The 22,427-nt window shown below is 47.1% G+C and overlaps 1 protein-coding gene across 1 annotated transcript in view; it reads right to left on the bottom strand.

Moving 5' to 3' along the window:
- Nucleotides 1-17,692: 17,692 nt before the first annotated feature.
- The window catches only part of si:dkey-288a3.2 (uncharacterized), a 46,223-nt gene continuing 41,488 nt past the window's right edge, over nucleotides 17,693-22,427 (bottom strand). Inside the window, exons 6-8 of the mRNA XM_082959207.1 lie at nucleotides 18,412-18,553; nucleotides 18,078-18,244; nucleotides 17,693-17,698 (exon numbers count right to left, since the gene is read on the bottom strand). Coding sequence (XP_082815333.1) covers nucleotides 17,693-17,698; nucleotides 18,078-18,244; nucleotides 18,412-18,553 — 315 coding nt within the window. The remainder of the gene's footprint in view (nucleotides 17,699-18,077; nucleotides 18,245-18,411; nucleotides 18,554-22,427) is intronic.

Raw genomic sequence — 22,427 nt, 5'->3', positions numbered from 1 at the left:
CAGAAAAAATTTGTTGATTAGAAAAATATTTATTTCATATTTCAACAAATGTATGTTGGTTTGAACTATACAGTATGTTGAATCAGCACATGTTGCTGCAGGTCCACTGATTACTGATTACAATATACTATTTCTCCTTAACTCATTTAATCTATGGGAGATTCAACTGGCAGGGCAAGTCAATGTGTGCACAGTAAGGGTCAACTCCCAAAGGAATACTCACTATAGAGGAGCAGTATGTCGTACGTACTACTTCAATGGTGGGTTACCTGTTTCCCTATGTAGGTGAGATAAAAATAGGGCAGGAGTCAAAGGGAAAGACAACATTTGAAAAAGGTACCACTCTCTGCTGCCAGCCTAAAAGCATACAAATTGCTGTTGATGAGTTTTTGTATTGGGTGTGCGTTTATCCGGCGGTATCCTGGGCTTCCATGGAACAGCGAGACCCTGTGTGCGCTCACACACACACACACACACACAGGCAGGGCCGGGTTCTTCAGGTGTTCATTTGAATAGAAAGAGCTGAACGAGGCCTTGCGTAATTGATCCCCTGGGAGAGAGGATGTCTAAGCCTGCAGAACCCAGTTCTTCCCCAATTACACACACAAGGCACGCGAATACACAGGCACGGGTACAATTTTACACGCGCACACACACACACACACACACACACACACACACACACACACACACACACACACACACACACACACACACACACACACACACACACACACACACACACACACACACACACACAAACAAACAAACACTTCCCAAAAGCACAGCCAGGACCAATCAGATTGTTCAAATCTAAACCAACTCCTGGGTAGCCACTATGTCCATACAATTAATGATACTGTATGTAAACATTGTTCAATAAGAGTCTTTTCTCAGCAACAAACCCCCATGATGGCTATCAAAATGGCCTCCACATGCCTCATCCTATCCTATCAGGTCAGAGCACAGCACAGCCCAAGCCATGCGGTCTCATTCATAGACGTTGCATCCCAAATGGGACCCTATTCCTTATATAGTGCACTACTTTTGACCAAAGAAAGGCACTATATAGGGAATTGGGACTCAGTTTCCTCTTCTCCTCAGAGCTGAATTTAATAAAAGCGGTGTTGACAGCAGGGCGCGGCGGTCCCTGACGGGTTCAGGCATGGGGCAGCCATGATGGAGCACCAGTCTGTTAATTACTGAGTACCTCTGGGGTTCCTCACCTGGCCCTCTGCATGCTCCACACGCTCCGCATGCCACGCCCGTCATTACCCACCACCACCCCACCGCTACCCACCCACCCTTGAGCTCACAAACACCACGCCTGAGCCAAACAGGTGCCGATCACTGTGCCACCAGTGTCCGCCACGCTCCTCTGCCCATCACATACACACACACACACCACTAGCATACGCATGCGCGGGCATACACACACATAACCTGCCAGGGAGCAGAGAACTAGGATACAGCCAGGGCCTCCTAGAGCCAGGGCCTCACACTGCATGTTAACGCACACACGCACACACACCACACGCGATTCAGAGGGGTAAACTAGGGGACAACAAGCGGGTACTCAGTGGAATGGTTAACAAAGGTGAATAACATAATGATGTATTCTCTGGTACGGTTGAGTCATACAATATGGATGAGTGGACAGGTGAAGTGTGATGAGTGAATACCATGACACTGACAGTGGATGTTCTCATCCCAACACTGCTCCTGAACCACATAATGGTGAGGAGTGAATTCCATGACCTCTCAAGCAGTGTTGTCTGTTCTGTGGAGGGACACCTGCATCATGGGGGCATCATGGCATCTGCTATGATTAATGCTTGTCCACTACTATCCTCCCCTCACTTCAACCCCCTCTCCCCTCACCTCAACCCCCCTCTCTTACCACTTTCTCTCCCCCCTCTCAGGCCTGGCGTAGGGAGTGTACGGGGAACAGACCTGACCCCTCTCCCCCCCTCTCTCCCCTTCCTTTCCCCCCTCTCAGGCCTGGCTTGGGGACTGTGGGGGGACTATAGGGGTAACAGCTGCCCCCAGCCTGTCTGTCCGTGACTGGCTGGCCAGCACTTTATTAGTGGCTGTCCAGGACTCCAGCTGATCCTCTCCCATGCAGGGCCCATGTCACACTGATGTCTTCATCGCTAAGCGGAGCAGACGCCCGGCGCCCGGAACTGGCAGCTACTGGAGGTGACAACAAATCCAATTATCTACCCTCAACGACGTCTGCCCGGCCGGGACCACAGGGGTTAGAGCTGACAGGGGACAGAGGTATGGGATGGGGGGGACAGTGGGACAGGGGACAGAGGACACACACAGGAAAAGTTTTTCAAGAGGATTAAAACAGAGTGAGTGAGTGAGTGAGTGAGTGAGTGAGTGAGTGAGTGAGTGAGTGAGTGAGTGAGTGAGTGAGTGAGTGAGTGAGTGAGTGAGTGAGTGAGTGAGTGAGTGAGTGAGTGAGTGAGTGAGTGAGTGAGTGAGTGAGTGAGTGAGTGAGTGAGTGAGTGAGTGAGTGAGTGAGTGAGTGGGTGGGTGGGTGGGTGGGTGGGAGAAGGGGAGAAGGGGAAAAACAGTCACACTAACAATGCCTTTGTGGAGAGGTGATAGAGTTAATTCACAGCAGTGTGCTTCCCTGATACTGTCTATACTGGGGATCTGTTAGCAATATTACCACCGCCTACTTATGTGAGAAAATCCTGGGACAATCTGGAGAAACACATGCTACAGTATACAGCACAGTACTCCAGTCCATGTGTGTCAAACAATTGCATAATTTACAGAGAATTTGAAAGTGATTTTTCAAAAGAAACAAAGGACAGAAAGAAAAGAAAAGAAAGAAAGGACAGAAAGAAAGAAAGGACACAGAGAGATAGAAAGAAAGAAAGAAAGAAAGAAAGAAAGAAAGAAAGAAAGAAAGAAAGAAAGAAAGAAAGAAAGAAAGAAAGACAGAAAGAAAAGAAAGAAAGAAAGAAAGAAAGAAAGAAAGAAAGAAATGACCTTGGTCAAAAGTAGTGCTCTACATAGGGAATAGGGTGCTATTTGGACGCATTTAATCATCGCTGCATGGCTCTCAGAGTCTGTGTCCTGTTTTTAACATTAATTCATTTAAATCTTCATAAACAAATTGGTTGATAGTTGCAGACTGGGACACTACATGTTAAGTGCTGATCATAAGGGCTGAGTATTGATCTGTTATCAGACAGTCCATCCCAGCAGAGCTAAAGGTGAAGGAGACCTGGAGGAAGTGTGGGGAATTATCACCACTCCAGGGGTGTCTGAGGAGAGTGAGAGGGAAAAGCCACAGAGGTAACCTGCCAACTCATCTCCCCTCCCCCACTCTCCTCTCTCCCTCACCTACCACTCCTCTCCCACTCTCCTATCGTCTTCCACCCTAGGGAAAGTGTCTCAACTTATTTCCGCTCTCTCTCTGCCACTGGGCCGGCCCAGCCGAGTACTCAGCCGTTAGTGTCTCTCCTCCCCGCCTCCATCGGCCAACCACCAAGATCCCCGCTGCTCCTCTCCCTGACAGACGATCAGACAGGGGGACATCGTATGGATGAAGAGCAGGGTGGTTGTGGTGGAGCACTCACCCTCAATGGGGCAAGTGACTGAAATGAAGACATTAAACTATCCATATTTATATCCAAATCCTCCTCAGCCAGCGTGGACCGGCCAATTTCTTCCTTCTCAGCAGCTGAGAAGGCAGGCAGCAGCCATTTGAAAGTGAAAGGGATGGCTTGGTTCTCAGTGGATGGTGAGATCCTGATAAAAGCGGGGAGAGAGCAAGCGAGCACGATCGAGAGCGAGACAGAGAGCTTCATGGTATTCAGATGAGCGGGCGTCAGGCTCTCTGGGCTCTACGATGGGTGACTGGTGACTCGGGGGCATTTGAGCGTAGAGCACCAGGACATGCCCACAGAGGCGCTGCCATCCGACACCCCTACTTATGCATATATGCATATATATATATATATATATATATATATATATATATATATATATATATATATATATATATATATATATACATACAGTTGAAGTCGGAAGTTTACATACACTTAGGTTGGAGTCATTAAAACTAGTTTTTCAACCACTCCACAAATTTGTTGTTAACAAACTATAGTTTTGGCATGTTGGTTAGGACATCTACTTTGTGCATGACACAAGTCATTTTTACAACAATTGTTTACAGAAAGATTATTTCACTTATAATTCACTGTATCACAATTCCAGTGGGTCAGAAGCTAACATACACTAAGTTGACTGTGCCTTTAAACAGCTTGGAAAATTCCAGAAAATTATGTCATGGCTTTAGAAGCTTCTGATAGCTAATTGACATCATTTGAGTAAATTGGAAGAGTACCTGTGGATGTATTTCAAGACCTACCTTCAAACTCAGTGCCTCTTTGCTTGACATCATGGGAAAATCTAAAGAAGTCAGCCAAGACCTCGGAAAACAAATTGTAGAACTCCACAAGTCTGGTTCATCCTTGGGAGCAATTTCCAAATGCCTGAAGGTACCACGTTCATCTGTACAAACAGTAGTACGCAAGTATAAACACCATGGGACCACGCAGCCATCATACAGCTCAGGAAGGAGATGCGTTCTGTCTCCTAGAGATGAACGTACTTTGGTGCGAAAAGTGCAAATCAATCCCAGAACAACAGCAAAGGACCTTGTGAAGATGCTGGAGGAAACAGGTACAAAAGTATCTATATCCACAGTAAAACAAGTCCTATATCGACATAACCTGAAAGGTTGCTCAGCAAGGAAGAAACCACTGCTCCAAAACCACCATAAAAAAGCCAGACTACGGTTTGCAACTGCACATGAGGACAAAGATCGTACTTTTTCTAGAAATGTCCTCTGGTCTAATGAAACAAAAATAGAAGGAGGAAAATGGGGGAGGCTGAGGAAGGAAAATTATGTGGAGATATTGAAGCAACATCACAAGACATCAGTCAGGAAGTTAAAGCTTGGTCGCAAATGGGTCTTCCAAATGGACAATGACCCCAAGCATACTTCCAAAGTTGTGGCAAAATGGCTTAAGGACAACAAAGTCAAGGTATTGGAGTGGCCATCACAAAGCCTTGACCTCAATCCTATAGAACATTTGTGGGCAGAACTGAAAAAGCTTGTACGAGCAAGGAGGCCTACAAACCTGACTCAGTTACACCAGCTCTGTCAGGAGGAATGGGCCAAAATTCACCCAACTTATTGTGGGAAGCTTGTGGAAGGCGACCCGAAATGTTTGACCCAAGTTAAACAATTTAAAGGCAATGCTACCAAATACTAATTGAGTGTATGTAAACTTCTGACCCACTGGGAATGTGATGAAAGAAATTAAAGCTGAAATAAATCATTCTCTCTACTATTATTGTGACACGTCACATTCTTAAAATAAAGTGGTGATCCTCTCAACCTAAGACAGGGAATTTTAACTAGGATTAAATGTCAGAAATTGTGAAAAACTTAGTTTAAATGTATTTGGCTAAGGTGTATGAAAACTTCCAACTTCAGCTATATATAAATATATATATATATACACACACTACCGTTCAAAAGTTTGGGGTCACTTAGAAATGTCCTTGTTTTTGAATAGAAAAGCACAATTTTTGTCCATTTTAATAACATGAAATTGATCAGAAATACAGTGTAGACATTGTTAATGTTGCAAATGACTATTGAAGCTGGAAACGGCTGATCTTTTATGGAATATCTACAAAGGCGTACAGAGGCCCATTATCAGCAACCATCACTCCTGTGTTGCAATGGCACGTTGTGTTAGCTAATCCAAGTTTATAATTTTAAAAGGCTTATTGAGCATTAGAAAACCCTTTTGCAATTATGTTAGCACAGCTGAAAACTGTTGTTCTAATTAAAGAAGCAATAAAACAGACCTTCTTAGACTAGTATCTGGAGCATCAGCATTTGTGGGTTGAATTACAGGCTCAAAATGGCCAGAAACAAAGTACTTTCTTCTGAAACTCATCAGTCTATTCTTGTTCTGAGAAGTGATGGCGATTCCATGCGAGAAATTGCCAAGAAACTGAACATCTCATATAACGCTGTGTACTACTCCCTTCACAGAACAGGGCAAACTGCCTCTAACCAGAATAGAAAGAGGAGTGGGAGGCCCCGGTGCACAACTGAGCAAGAGGACAAGTACATGAGAGTGTCTAGTTTGAGAAACAGACGCCTCACAAGTCCTCAACTGGCAGCTTCATTAAATAGTACCCGCAAAACACCAGTCTCAACCTCAACAGTGAAGAGGCAACTCCGGGATGCTGGCCTTCTAGGCAGAGTTTTCAGCTCATAGTTCCCAAGTAATTTACAACATTAACAATGTCTACACTGTATTTTTGATCAATTTGATGTTATTTTAATGGACAAAAAATGAGCATTTCTTTCAAAAACAAGGGAATTTCTAAGTGACACCAAACCTTTGAACGGTAGTGTATATACACACTAAACCCCACTCTAACGCAGAGCGGTATGATATAAATTGCAGAATTTTCTGTGTTTTTGGTCATTATAAAAACACTGAATGAATGAACCACGTGTGTTTGAATGCACTTGGGTTAGGACAGTGAGAGTCAAAGCTATATGACACTTTGACAGTTCAGTCTGAAACATACAGTACAATTTAAAAGTTTGGACACACCTACTCATTGAAGGGTTTTTATTAATTTTTTACAATTTTCTACATTGTAGAATAATAGTGAAGACATCACAACTATTAAATAACACGTATGGATTCATGTAGTAACCAAAAAAGTGTCAAGCAAATCAAAATATATTTTATATTCTTCAAATTAGCCACCCTTTGCCTTAATGACAGCTTTGCACACTCTTGGCATTCTCTCAACCAGCTTCACCTGGAAACCTACTCTGCGTCTCACAAAGACACGGCGGTTGGAACCAAAAATCTCCAATTTGGACTCATCTGACCGAACGACAGATTTCCACCGGTCTAATGTCCATTGCTCGTGTTGCTTGGCCCAAGCCAATCTCTTCTTCTTATTGCTGTCCTTTAGTAGTTGTTTCTTTGCAGCAATTCGACCATGAAGGCCTGATTCAGTTGATGTTGAGATGTGTCTGTTACTTGAACTCTGTGAAGCATTTATTTGGGCTGCAATTTCTGAGGCTGGTAACTCTAATTAACTATTCCTCTGCAGCAGACGTAACTCTGGGTCTTCCTTTGCTGTGGCGGTCCTCATTACAGCCAGTTTCATCATAGCGCTTGATGGTTTTTGCGACTGCACTTGAAGAAACGTTCAAAGTTCTTGAAATTTTCCGGACTGACTGACAGTCATGTCTTAAAGTAATGATGGACTGTCGTTTCTCTTTGCTTATTTGAGCTGTTCTTGCCATTATATGGACTTGGTCTTTTACCAAAAATCTTCTGTATACCACCCATACCTTGTCACAACACAAATGATTGGCTCAAACACATTAAGAAGGTAAGAAATTCCACAAATTAACTTTTAACAAGGCACACCTGTTAAATTAAACGCATTCCAGGTGACTACCTCATGAAGCTGATTGAGAGAATGGCAAGAGTGTGCAAAGCCATCATCAAGGCAAAGGGTGGAAGAATATAAAATATATTTAGATTTGTTTAACACTTTTTGGTTACTACATGATTCCATATGTGTTATTTCATAGTTTTGATCTACAAAGTAAAAAATTGTAAAAATAAAGAAAAACCCTTGAATGAGTAGGTGTGTCCAAACTTTTGACTGGTACTGTATGTATTGCATACCCCCTATGTAAACTCAGCAAAAAAATAAACGTCCTCTCACTGTCAATTGCGTTTATTTTCAGCAAACTTAACATGTGTAAATATTTGTATGAACATAACTAGATGCCACAACTGAGACATAAACTGAACAAGTTCCACAGACATGTCACTAACAGAAATTGAATAATGTGTCCCTGAACAAAGGGGGGGTTAAAATCAAAAGTAACAGTCAGTATCTGGTGTGGCCACCAGCTGCATTAAGTACTGCAGTGTATCTCCTCATGGACTGCACCAGATTTGCCAGTTCTTGCTGTGAGATGTTTCCTCACTCTTCCACCAAGGCACCTGCAAGTTCCCGGACATTTCTGGGGGGAATGGCCCTAGCCCTCACCCTTCGATCCAACAGGTCAAACACGCGCTCATTGAGATTGAGATCCGGGCTCTTCGCTGGCCATGGCACAACACTGACATTCCTGTCTTGCAGGAAATCACGCACAGAACGAGCAGTATGGCTGGTGGCATTGTCATGCTGGAGGGTCATGTCAGGATGAGCTTGCAGGAAGGGTACCACATGAGAGAGGAGGATGTCTTCCCTGTAACGCACAGAGTTGAGATTGCCTGCAATGACAACAAGCTCAGTCCGATGATGCTGTGACACAGCGCCCCAGGCCATGACGGACCCTCCACCTCCAAATCGATCCCGCTCCAGAGTACAGGCCTCAATGTAATGCTCATTCCTTCAACGATAAACACGAATCCGACCACCACCCCTGATGAGACAAAACCGCGACTCGTCAGCGAAGAGCACTTTTTTGCCAGTCCTGTCTGGTCCAGTGACGGTGGGTTTGTGCCCATAGGCGACGTTGTTGCCAGGGATGTCTGGTGAGGACCTGCCTTAGAAGCCCTCACTCCAGCCTCTCTCAGCCTATTGCGGACAGTATGAGCACTGATGGAGGGATTGTGCGTTCCTGGTGTAACTTGGGCAGTTGTTGTTGTCATCCTGTACCTGTCCCGCAGGTGTGATGTTTGGCTGTACCGATCCTGTGCAGGTGTTGTTACACGTGGTCTGGCCACTGTGAGGATGATCAGCTGTCCGTCCTGTCTCCCTGTAGCGCTTTCTTCGGCGTCTCACAGTACAGATATTGCAATTTATTGCCCTGGCGACATCTGCAGTCCTCATGCACCCTTGCAGCATGCCTAAGGCACGTTCACGCAGATGAGCTGGGACCCTGGGCGTCTTTCTTTTGGTGTTTTTCAGAGTCAGTAGAAAGGCCTCTTTAGTTTCCTAAGTTTTCATAACTGTGACCTTAATTGCCTACCGTCTGTAAGCTGTTAGTGTCTTAACGACCATTCCACACGTGCATGTTCATTAATTGTTTATGGTTCACTGAACAAGCATGGGAAACAGTGTTTAAACCCTCTACAATGAAGATCTGTGAAGTTATTTGGATTTTTACGAATTATCTTTGAAAGACAGGGTCCTGAAAAAGGGACGTTTCTTTTTTTTGAGCTTATGTAGTTCATGACCTCATAATAACTGTCACAGTATCCACAGAAGGTGGCGCCCCTCCTCGGTCGGGCGGCGCTCGGCGGTCGTCGTCGCCGGCCTACTAGCTGCCACCGATCTATGTTTCTGTGTCTTTTGGTTTTGTCTGTCTAGGTCCGCACCTGTTCCTTGTCTGTCATTAGTGGGGGTGTATTTAGTGTGTCCTTTTGTGTTCGGGAATTCGTGCGGGATTGTATGTATGTCACTAAGAGTGCAGACGGTAGTTAGCGCTGCCTTAGTATTCAGCATGTTGCATTTCTGTATTGTGTTTGCCGGGCTGCGCCCTGTGCATTATCGTTTTGGAACGATTCTCCTCTTTGGGTGTTATGCGCACCCTGTGCTTTTTCGGCTACCTTATTTTCAACGGTGGAATAAAACTTCTGTACTACCGGACCTCAGTCTCCTGCTCTTGACTCTGCCCCTTTCCTGCTCCTAAGAAAACGTGACAGAATCCCGCACCTGATACGATGGAGTCAGCAGGAGCAGAAGCGCCATCCATGACTGAGCAGGTGTCGCAACACGCCAGCATCCTCCACCGCCTGGGCTCGGCTATGGACCAGGTGCTAGCCCGGTTGGGGAGCTGGGAGAGAGGTGCTTCCCCAGCCAGACCAGCTCCGGTTCCTCATCCTGCGCACCTACCGACACCCACTGAAGCGGGCTTAAGTGGAGCCCGGATTACTCCTCCCAGGGAGTTCGATGGGACGGCCGCGGGGTGCAACGGGTTTTTGCTCCAGTTAGAACTATACCTGGCGACCGTCCGCCCCTCTCCCTCTGACGAAGAGAAAGTGAGCGTCCTCGTCTCGTGTCTCACGGGTAGAGTCCTGGAATGGGCCAATGCGGTCTGGGATGGCTCGGGGCGACTACCCGGAGTTCACCCGCCGCTTCTGGGCGGTATTCGATCATCCCCCGGAGGGCAAGGAGGCGGGTGAGCGATTATTTCACTTGAGACAGGAGACGAGGAGCGCTCAGGACTTCGCCCTGGAATTCCGGACTCTCGCCGCTGGATCGGGGTGGAATGAGCGGACCTTGATAGATCACTACAGATACAGTCTCCGAGAGGACGTCCGCCAGGAGCTGGCTTGTAGGGACAACACCACCACCCTAGACCAGCTGGTGGATTTGTCCATCAGGCTGGACAACCTGCTGGCTGCCCGGGGATGTTCCAGTCAGAGCCTGTTCGTTCCACCTCCCAGCCCTCCTGCTCCACTGCCCATGGAGATAGGAGGAGCTGCTTCAAGGAGGACCGGAGGGGGGGGGGCCTCTCCTGCACCCACTGTGGGCGCAAAGGACACACTGCGGACCGGTGCTGGAGAGGTCCACCCGGGAGTTTGGATGGCAGGCAGAGCACTACATCGACCCCCCAGGTGAGTCAGCACCAGGCACACTCAGAGCCCCCTGTTGACCACATGTACACCTCAGTTTGTTTTCCCAATTTTTCCCCTCACTTCCAGTATAAGGCACTAGTTGATTCAGGTGCAGCTGCGAGTTTTATGGACCGTGGGGTAGCCAAGAAGTTAGGGATTCCCCTGGTTCAGCTGGACCACCCCTTCCCTGTGCACACCCTAGATAGTCGACCGCTAGGGTCCGGCCAAGTGGGGGAGGTCACCGTGCCACTGGTTATGGTGACGTGGGGGGGCCATGAGGAACGTATCAGCCTATTCCTCATTGACTCCCCGGCATTTCCGGTGGTACTGGGAATCCCCTGGCTAGCCACTCACAACCCTCAGATTTCGTGGAGGCAGAGGGCTCTTAAGGGGTGGTCGAGGGAGTGCTCAGGTAGGTGTATAGGAGTTTCCATCGGTGCGACCACGGTGGAAAGTCCAGACCAAGTCTCCACCGTGCACATTCCCTCAGAATATGCCGATTTGGCTATCGCCTTCAGTAAAACGAAGGCGACCCAATTACCCCCTCATCGACGAGGGGATTGTGCGATAAACCTCCAGGCTGATGCGGCCCTTCCTAGGAGTCACGTGTATCCTCTGTCTCAGGAGGAGACAGCGGCTATGGAGACATACGTCGCTGAGTCCTTGAGACAGGGATACATTCGACCATCCAAGTCACCCGTCTCCTCAAGCTTCTTTTTTTGTGAAGAAGAAGGAGGGAGGTATACGCCCGTGCATTGACTATAGAGGTCTAAATTCTATCACGGTGGGTTTCAGTTACCCGCTACCTCTCATTGCTACGGCAGTGGAGTCATTTCACAGGGTCACGCTTCTTCACAAAACTAGATCTCAGGAGCGCGTATAACCTGGTGCGTATCCGAGATAGAGACGAGTGGAAAACCGCATTTAGTACCACATCTGGCCATTATGAGTACCTCGTCATGCCGTATGGGTTAAAAAATGCTCCCGCTGTCTTCCAATCCTTTGTGGACGAGGTTCTCAGAGACATGCTCGGGCAGGGTGTGGTGGTGTACATCGATGACATCTTGATCTACTCCGCCACACGCGCCGTGCATGTGGCTCTGGTGCGTATAGTGCTTGGGCGGCTGCTGGAGCATAACCTATACGCCAAGGCTGAGAAATGAGTTCTCCAAACGAGCAGTCTCTTTTCTGGGATATCGCATTTCCACCACGGGGGTGGTGATGGAATGTGACCGCGTTACGGCTGTGCGTAATTGGCCGACCCCAACCACGGTGAAGGAGGTGCAGCGATTCTTGGGGTTCGCCAATTTTACCGGAGGTTTATCCGGGGTTTTGGCTAGGTGGCGGCTCCCATTACCTCACTGATGAAGGGGGGTCCGGTGCGGCTACGGTGGTTGGCAGAGGCGGACAGAGCCTTCCGTCGTCTGAAGGCTCTGTTTACCGACGCTCCGGTGCTGGCGCATCCGGACCCCTCTTTGCCATTCATAGTGGAGGTGGATGTGTCCGAGGCTGGGGTAGGAGCAGTGCTGTCGCAGCGTTCGGGCGCTCCTCCGAAGCTCCGCCCCTGCGCATTCTTTTCTAAGAAGCTGAGCCCGGCAGAGCGCAACTATGATGTGGGGGACAGGGAGTTGTTAGCCGTGTTCAAGGCTTTGACGGTGTGGAGACATTGGCTTGAGGGGGCACGTCACCCTTTTCTCATCTGGACCAACCACCGTAACATGGAGTACATCCGGGGCAGCGAGGAGACTTAATCCTCGTCAAGCCAGGTGGGCCATGTTCTTTACGAGGTTTCAATTTACCCTCTCATACATTCCAGGTTCCCGGAACCGGAAGGCCGACGCACTGTCGCGTCTCTACGACACCGAGGAGCAGACCATCGATCCTACTCCCATACTCCCCGCCTCCTGTCTGGTGGCACCGGTGGTATGGGAGGTGGATGCGGACATCGAGCGCGCGGGTCAGTCAGAACCCACTCCACCTCAATGTCCCGCGGGTCTGAATTACGTTCCGCTTGGTGTTCGCGATCGCCTGATCCGATGGTCCCACACTCTACCCTCCTCGGGTCATCCTGGGGGGGAACGGACAGTGCGGGGCCTGAAGGGAAAGTACTGGTGGCCCACCTTGGTTGAGGATGTTAGACACTATGTCTCTTCCTGTTCGGTGTGCGCCCAGTGCAAGGCTCCTAGGCACCTGCCTCAAGGGAAACTACAGCCCCTCCCCGTTCCACAGCGACCTTGATCTCACCTCTCGGTGGATTTCCTCACGGATCTCCCACCGTCTCAGGGGAACACCACAATCCTGGTTGTTGTGGATCGGTTCTCGAAGTCCTGCCATCTGCTCCCTTTGCCCCGTCTTCCTACGGCCCTACAGACCGCAGAGGCCCTATTCACCCATGTCTTCCGGCACTATGGGGTGCCCGAGGACATCGTATCTGATCGGGGTCCCCAGTTCACGTCCAGGGTGTGGAGGTCGTTTATGGAGAGGCTGGGGTCTCGGTCAGCCTGACCTCGGGTTTTCACCCCGAGAGTAATGGGCAGGTAGAACGCATTAACCAGGATGTGGGCAGGTTTCTGCGGTCGTATTGCCAGGACCGGCCAGGGGAGTGGGCGAGGTTCGTGCCATGGGCCGAGATTGCCCAGAACTCTCAGCGCCACTCCTCTACTAACCTGTCACCTTTCCAGGTTGTATTAGTGTATCAGCCGGTCCTGGTGCCATGGCAGCAGAGCCAGACGGAGGCTCCTGCGGTGGAGGAATGGGTACAGTGCTCGAAAGAGACCTGGAGTGCTGTCCAGGAGTGTCTGAAGCGGGCGATAGGACGACACAAGGAGAGCGCTGACCGCCGCCGCAGTGAGGCCCCCGTGTTTAACCCGGGGGACAGAGTCTGGCTCTCGACCCAGAACCTGCCCCTCCGCCTGCCCTGCCGGAAGCTGGGTCCGCGATTTGTGGGGCCGTTCAAAGTCCTGAGGAGAATAAACGAGGTGTGTTATAGGTTACGACTTCCTTCATATTACCGTATTAACTCCTCGTTTCACGTGTCTCTCCTCAGGCCGGTGGTAGCTGGTCCGCTGCAGGACGCTAAGGTGCGGGAGGTCCCTCCGCCCCCCCTGGACATCGGGGGGGCCCCGGCGTACACAGTCCGGGCCATCCTGGACTCCCGACGTCAGGTAGGGGGCCTGCAGTACCTCATGGACTGGGAGGGGTACGGCCCAGAGGAAAGGTGCTGGGTCCCGGTGGGGGACATTCTGGATCCAGCTATGCTGCAGGAATTCCACCGTCTCCGTCCGGATCGACCGGCGCCTCGCCCCCTGGGTCGTCCCCGAGGCCGGCGTCAGCGAGCGGGGGTACTGTCACAGTATCCACAGAAGGTGGCGCCCCTCCTCGGTCGGGTGGCGCTCGGCGATCGTCGTCGCCGGCCTACTAGCTGCCACCGATCTATGTTTCTGTGTCTTTTGGTTTTGTCTGTCTAGGTCCGCACCTGTTCCTTGTCTGTCATTAGTGGGGGGGTATTTAGTGTGTCCTTTTGTGTTCGGGAATTCGTGCGGGATTGTTTGTATGTCACTAAGAGTGCAGACGGTAGTTAGCGCTGCCTTAGTATTCAGCGTGTTGCATTTCTGTATTGTGTTTGCCGGGCTGCGCCCCGTGCGTTATCGTTTTGGAACGATTCTCCTCTTTGGGTGTTATGCACACCCTGTGCTTTTTCGGCTACCTTATTTTCAACGGTGGAATAAAACTTCTGTACTACCGGACCTCAGTCTCCTGCTCTTGACTCTGCCCCTATCCTGCTCCTAAGAAAACGTGACAATAACCATACACATATGGTGTCATCTGGGGAGGAGGGAGAAGGAAAACATATAAGAGCTAATCAATTAACAAGAACACCCTCGTGCCAGCCTTGAAAAGACCAAATGTGCAATTGAGTTTGTTTTCTCATGCATATTGCCACCCTCTCTCCCAACACCTCCTTTCTCTTCTCCATCTCCCTGTCTTCCACAACCAAAAAAACAGCCCTCTGTACTTCCTGTGAACGTGTGGGTCACACCTCTGACTGCTGAGAAGTGTTGGAGAGGAGAGGAGGAGCCATTAAAATCATAGCAAGATAGACCAAGTGTGACACATCAAAGGGCCCGGAAAGAGCTCCGAAACGGCGCAACGCAACCCCTGCTTCATACATACAGCCCCCTCACCCTCCTTCCTCTCCCCCAGAGCAGCAGGGGGAACAAAGGGATACGGCACGCAGTACATGGTCAACAGAGACCCCCAGAAGACTACGACTGTGCAGTCTGCCTCTGTTCTGGCCCGTTCCCGGATCCCTCCCACACGTGCCCACTCCCCCCCTTCTCCACCTCCCCCCGGACACAAACACATCGTCCTCCCCCGTGACTACACGTCCGATGATTACACTACCCCCCCCCCCCCCACCTCAAAACACACACACACACGCTCAGAGGGGCTAATTAAGGCTTTAATATGCAAATGAGAGCAGCAGTAAATTACACAGCTGGCAAATATGCCTATTTTTCCCTGAAAATACATCAGGAGTGCAGCGAGCTACGAGTTTGTTGTTGTGTTTGTGTTTGAGAGACACTGGTTCATTTTCTGTTTGAGAGGCTCTATCCTCTGATGCACTACTAGCAGCTCTAATGGTGATGGTTACAGTTGGAGTTCAGCAGTAGACGGCTTCGTGATTATAGCAATGTCCGAAAAAGTGGTCGGAGTAGTCTTTTGATAGTTGTTGAGTTAGGGTAATATGCAGAAGTCAGAAGTCCTCGTTAAAGCCTCCGTGCCTCTCTTATTGCAGCGATGCGGTGAAAAGCAGGGAGGGTCTGAATGCCAGTTCGCTCTCTGTGTGAGAGCTCCATCTCTGAGGCATCATCTCTGTGGTTCTGGGTGGGTCGGGTGGCATAAGCCTGTGTCCCAAATGGCACCCTTTTCCTTATTTAGTGCACTACTTTTAACCACGGCCCGTAGGGAATATGCCATGTGGGACGCGACCTCTGCTGTGGTCTCTGGAGCGCTGGGCTGGCTCTGCCTATGATGATGCAGCCCATCACCCCTCTGAGCCTGAACCTGAGTGCTGACTACATGCATGGACAGGTTGTCCCATCCCAGCCGTCAAACAACCAGCCACCGAGACTGACCAAGCCAAAGGAGAGGGGCCCCCAAAAAACATCTTCCCCAATGACTGCCTCCTCCTCCCTTTCTTACTGCACCCCTGTGTGATAAAGAGGCCCCCCCAAAACAGCTCCCCAGAGACCCCCTCCACATCCCCCTCCCTTCACACCTGTACCCCTCTACCAACGCCCCAATGCCACCACACAAAGCAACAAAATAACTTTCCAACACACAGCATTCTAAAACAGCTTCCAAAAGGCTGTGTCCTCCACTCTGTATCTTTCCCCACAGAGTCCCAACTCAAGTAACCCTAGACCACCCCCCCGTTCTCCTAATTATCACCCTTTCACAATGACAACCTAGTCTACACATTCAACTTCCTCACTGTAGCCCTTAACTGTAGGGCAGAGCCATTCCACATTTACATCATTTAGAAGACGCTCTCATCCAGAGCGACTGATAGTAGTGACTGGTCCCCCATGGGAATCAAACCCACAACCCTGGTGTTGCCCGCGCCATGCTCTACCAACTGAGCCACACGGGATATTGACCAACAAACAAAATATCCAAACATCAAACTAGCGATTAAGCGGCAGCTGCTAAATGAAGTTTGATGACAAGATGTCTGTGTCCAAAATGGCACCCTATTTCTTATATAGCGCACAACATAGGGAAAAGGTGGACAATTTGGTACGCAGCCCATGTAGTTTGTTTATTAGGCAGGTTGATAAGCAGGATAAACAGCCTCTCTTCACCTTGCAGCCTTGTAGGCAGGGAAGCAGCGGCTACAGATAACTACACGCTCTGAATGTTGCTTTTCATAAGGCTGCTGGCTCAATGAATATTTTAGATGGGTAAATAATTAATAATTAACAGCAAACAGGCCAATGATCAAATGGAGCAGCGCGGCAACAGACATGAAAAATCTGACGCTTGTAAACAAAGATGCAAGGACCCAGATTTCCTCCCATCCCTCCGAGTCCCAGGCCCCGCCACCTTTTTTGTCTTTTAAATATGCGCATCCACAATTGAACCACACACACATAGCCACACACACACACCACATACGGGCAGACCAACGGCATCACACGCCCACTCTTTTACAGACACACATACACTCCCACACACATACCCAGTCATTTTCCTTTAGAAAAATGAAATTTTCACATTTCTTTGCGACCCGGGGAATACAGCGGGACTGAGTGAGGAACACTTGATCTGGCCCCCCGCTGCTTTCTGATGGAAAGATTTGCTTTTTAATACAATCGTCACTCTTCCCACCTGGATCAGCACGACCGCCAAGACAAATCCCAGCTGTGTGACTCCAAACCTTACGACGGCACAGCGCAAAAATATTCCTTATTACCATGCCTTAAACATCCCGGACTGAAACCACAGTAACTCCTGTCTCCACAACAGAAATGTTAATCATAAGGCTGTGTGTCTGATGCTAGGCATGAAATGCTTTTCTCCAACAAGGAATTTATTTCTGTCCCCATTAAAATTGATACAGTACCTGGCCTGGTATAGGTACACATTCACAGTATGCACAGTACGTTAACCTATCATCATTTCAAATAATAGCTTCCCATTTTCACCCACATAAACAGGCATATACTGTATATCCAGTTGACTTCTGTCACCGGGGAAGAAATTGAATAGAATTTGAATTAAATGAGTAAACACCAAAATAAAACTGCAAACACTAAAATAAAACAAGTTTAGAGCCCCATCCACACGAAGCCATTGGAGTTAATTTTAAAGTAAGAATTCCGTTCCTTGGAGATTTTAATTAATGCTTTAATATGCAAATAAGTTAGCTGAGATAAAATCATGACAAACAGATGGCAAGTGCGGGTAATTATTTTGTGAATCCAGCAGGGGCCTGTATTAAGGTAGTGGCAGAATAGTTCTCCTCAGGCCTTCACAGACACACACAGAGGAGAAAAAGGCAACACTGACGTACTACCATGCGTTACTTTTTAGTTGTCTTTATCTGACTTCTAATTGTGAACTTTAACATGACCAACCAACGGCTGTGGATTAAAGTATTCATATTTAAGTTGTGGCAGCGTCGTTCTCCTCAGCTCTGCGTCTCCTTTTGTCCTCCTCACACAGAGGACAAAAAGGCAACAACGCTGAAGACATATCGCAACACTTAATCGCCATGGATGACATTTTAGTGTCTGACTCTGGCCCTGGTCAAAAGTAGTGCACTATATAGGGAAAAGTTGCTATGATCAAAAGTACTGCTCTACATAGGGAATAGGGTGCCATTTGAGATGCTTGAGACTGATGTACCTGTTCCTGTTTGGGTGTGTGGTCCAGGTCCAGTGAGGTGAGGCTGTGGTTGATTCGTAAGGCCAGAGAGAGGGCCATGAGACCTCCAGCCCTGACCTCGTTGTCACGCACGTCCAGACGCTGGATGTGACGGCTCTCAGCTAGAAACTCAGCCAACGCCACAGCACCTACACACACACACACACACACACACACACACACACACACACACACACACACACACACACACACACACACACACACACACACACACACACACTTATAGTAACACAGTAGTATGAAGAGATAGCAAACACACAAAATAACATGAGTGACGACTGTGAAAAGTGAGTACCTTCACAAGTGATGTGTGTGTGTTCCAGGCCTAGCTGCAGAAGTGAGTGGTTCATCATCAGAGATTCCCTCAGTGTGTGGATACCTCTGTTCTGCAGGTTATTCTCCCCCAGGTTCAATGTCTCCAGAGTCTTTAGGATAGGCTGGAATACAGCACAAACACAAGGCCACAGATCATACTCTGTGTGCGTCCCGAATTCTCTATATAGTGCACTAGGGTATAGGTAACCGTTTGGCACATAGCCTATATCCTCTACCTGAATATAACATCCAATAAAATATGACAATTCTGACATTCTTAAGGAACCACAACTAGTGAAGCAGGGACAATAAATCTGCACATTCAACTACATTTTTAGATATTTTGCAGCAAGTTGTTTATGGTGTTTATGAATCTGTTACAGGATGTTTAATCTTTTCCTGTCCACATAAAAAAATGCTACAGTTCACTATAGTACTTACTATAGAATTATATAGTAAACTATAGTACAGTGTAGAATCCTATACTCCACGTTGTAGTAACCCTCGATTGTGTAGTGCTTACTGTAGAATTTTGTAGTATACTGGAGAATACCATACTACACGCTGTAGTTTCCTTGATCATGTAGTGCTTACTTTAGAATGTTGTAGTATACTGTGTAGAATACTTTACATTATACAACGGGTGGGTCTAATCCTGAATGCTGATTGGTTAAAACCGCATTCCAGCCAGTGTCTTTCCACAAGTTACCACCGGCTAAATCTATGACGTTAAAATGCCTATTTACTCTGTTCCATCTGACTGCTCAATCCTCTGTCTCATCAGCCCAGCCAGGCAATTTATGAACTTGATCTCCACTATAAAAATGATCTATACACCATCTCACATTTCATTTAGAGTAACATTTAGTTTTCAACAGCAGAGATTTGTGTAAACCTTGCTGTCTCTCCGACATTTGCAACATTGTTTCAATATTCAAATTCGATCTCCAGCTGTCCCATAGTAATGAATGTCTCGGGAGTCTCGATGAGACAGACAGGCAGGCAATGTTTCTCACCCAATAGAAATCATGAATCAGCTGGCATCATTTTTATGGATATATACAAAGAAATGTAAATTGAAAAAAGGTCAAACGAAACGAAGTACAGCTAGTCTTTCCAGCTTCAGTTTGAAGTGATTGTGTTAGCTTTGTTGTTGGCTAGCTCCTCTGAACAACAGTGTCCTGACAGGTGAGCACATTTTCTATGCCAGGCGAAATCGCGCCTCCTTAGCTCATTGTTATGGATGTATCCAAATAAATGTCATTAGAAAACAGCTTAAACAAATGCAAATGAAGCTACTTTGCTGTTATTCTGGCGAGCCGTAGTTGTTAGCCATAGTTGCCTAACTAGCAAGCAAGGGTTAAGAATGTTGCCAGCCAGTATGGCAATGTAACATTTAGAATAAACGACTGGGTCGTGTCCATAGATACAGAACAAAAAGACTGAACGACTGGGTCGCTTCCATAGATACAGAACAAAAAGACTGAATGACTGGGTCGCGTCTTCGCAACCGAACCGATAGAACGAAAGTTCAGCCAGCTTGGGTAGCAACCCAAGATTTGTTTTGGGACTATATCTTGTGGAAGGAGGAAATAGTATGAATAAATAAATCAAAATAACATTCATGAAAATATGTCAATCATTATTTGAAGATGTTGGTAACCCGTTGTATAAAAGTGATAATGCCCTCAGGGCCAGTGTTTGTAGGATATATTGCCCTAACTCCTGTGTCAATATTTCCTCCAAACACCGGCTTGTCGGGCATTATCATTTATCTGTAATATCCTTTGTCACGTAGTGCTTAATTGAGAATTTTCCGATTGGACTGCTAGCTAGCTTTAACAATGCCATTTTGATTTGAACAGTATGTCCTTAGGGAGCTCATGCCGGGGATTTCCTGAGGTTCCCCCTAGATCGTGGTGTGCCAACTATAGAATTTTGTAGAATACTATACTCCACACTGTAGTATCCCTTGATTGATAGTCAAAATCTATTTAAAAACACAATACAACCACAAACGTGGATACAATGCAGTTAGAGATTTGTTGAGAACAAAGTTAATTAATTAAGTAATTAATTCCATTGTGGTCCTAGTTCAAACATGTTAGACATTCACAGCCAACCCCCCCAAAAATACTAAAGTATACTATGGTCTAAATGTATATACACTATAATATTCACTGTAGTGTTTTTGAAGACATGACTGTAGTAACACCTGCTGACTAGGGTTAGCTAAAATTGCAGAACCACCAGACTACGCCAGTTACTGTTCAATGAGTGGATCACCTCAACCAGGACATAAGACAGGTTGGTGACAGGCCACCTATTGAGTTGGGTCAACATTCTGAGCAATTCAACAAACCAGGCAACACCTTAGCAAAAATATAAAACATTTATTACAATTGTAACATCTAAGACATTAGACAGGTTCTAGGCCCATAACAGCTGTTTAAATTATGTATGTTCATTGCTGATTTTGCCTGTTATTATTTGCACCTTTCTCTATCTCCTTTTAGATAAACCATACTCCAGACAAATCCAGCCAAGTCTCAATTCAAAATGAGTCTCATGTCAATCATTCCCTGCCATGTATCATCTCCATTACCTGAATCTATAAAGACTCTTAAACTGAACTGCATCTCTGCCTCTGCCTGCTCTTTAACTGGAGTCCCACAGTAGATGGGCACCAACATCACCATAACCCTCACCTAAACCTCACTCAGTTACAATCTTGTAACTGAAGAATATTGCGTGATAGGCCAAGAACCAGTATTGTTGTGTATCTACAGTACTGCCATGTGGCTTGCAATACACTGTCATTACCCGCAGACAACTACAGTTAATACACTGGCATTACCCGCAGACAACTACAGTTAATACAACTACGGTTACGTGCAGACAACTACGGTTACGCATCAATGAGCACCGCAGTGCCATCAGAAGAAATGACCTGAAATTACTAGTGGCTAGACATTTTCATGAGGCTAAACATGCTGTGACTGATCTTAAGTTCTGTGCCATTGACCATGTTTCTCAAGCCGCCACAATATGGATGAGCACCAGCAGTCCCCCCCAGCACTCTGGGGGGGACTGCTGAGATTTTTAACCTACTTGAGTATTTTATATCTATTGCTTCTGATATTGTTTTGTAGCCTAGCCTTTTTCCAATAATATGTGACATTTGAATTGTCCATTTTCTATATTCTTCTACATATTCCTTGTTAATATTTATTGACTCCCTATTCTCCAGTATCTAATCAACTATCTGCTTGCACCTGTTGCGCCTGTTACGCACAGCAGGTGTGTCTCCTTAAGTACGTGTCTTCCTAATTTGTGTGTACAGCACTGATGAAGGCATAAGGCTGAAACATATGCTTCGTTTTAGTTTTTTTTCGCACTTTGTACTTTCACCTTTTGTATTCTTTCGAGCATGGATAAAATTAAGTGCATTATTTTTTGAATCTCGGCCTCCTAGGGTTATGCCTTTTTCATGGTTTTCAGTGCGAGTACCTTTTGAAATCTACAGATATTTTTTCTCCTACGCACCGGTCGCCTTCCATTCTAGCCTGAGTGCAAACACTCATACTGGCTTTCTAGAGGGCACACCTGACACGAATGCCCTCCCCCGCATCCACGTCACAGAGCACAGTAACCAGCTTTACCAGTATAAATCATCAACAATCATCAGACAACCAATAATACATACCCAGATAGTGGCTTGCTCTACTCAATCATAAATACTTAGGACTTTAAGTCACATATCATCAAAGAGGATAATTTGAAATACCTACCATATTTATGATTGCCTGAGTAGAGCAAGCCACTATCTGGGTATGTATTACTGGTTGTCTGATAATTGTTGATTTATACTGGTAAACCCAAAAGGAACTGCCAGTTGGTTTTGAATCTTTGTACAGAATTCCTAGCCCTTGATCATGACTCTCAGTTCCATTAAATTACACATAAGTCATTGGACGAAGGCACCTTATGTACGGG

The sequence above is a fragment of the Salmo salar genome, chromosome 01 (genome assembly GCF_965601325.2).
Source record: "Salmo salar chromosome 01, fSalSal1, whole genome shotgun sequence".
Classification (NCBI taxonomy): Eukaryota; Metazoa; Chordata; class Actinopteri; order Salmoniformes; family Salmonidae; genus Salmo; species Salmo salar.
Note: the sequence above shows the minus strand (reverse complement) of the source record. Positions and strands in the feature narration are given on the sequence as shown.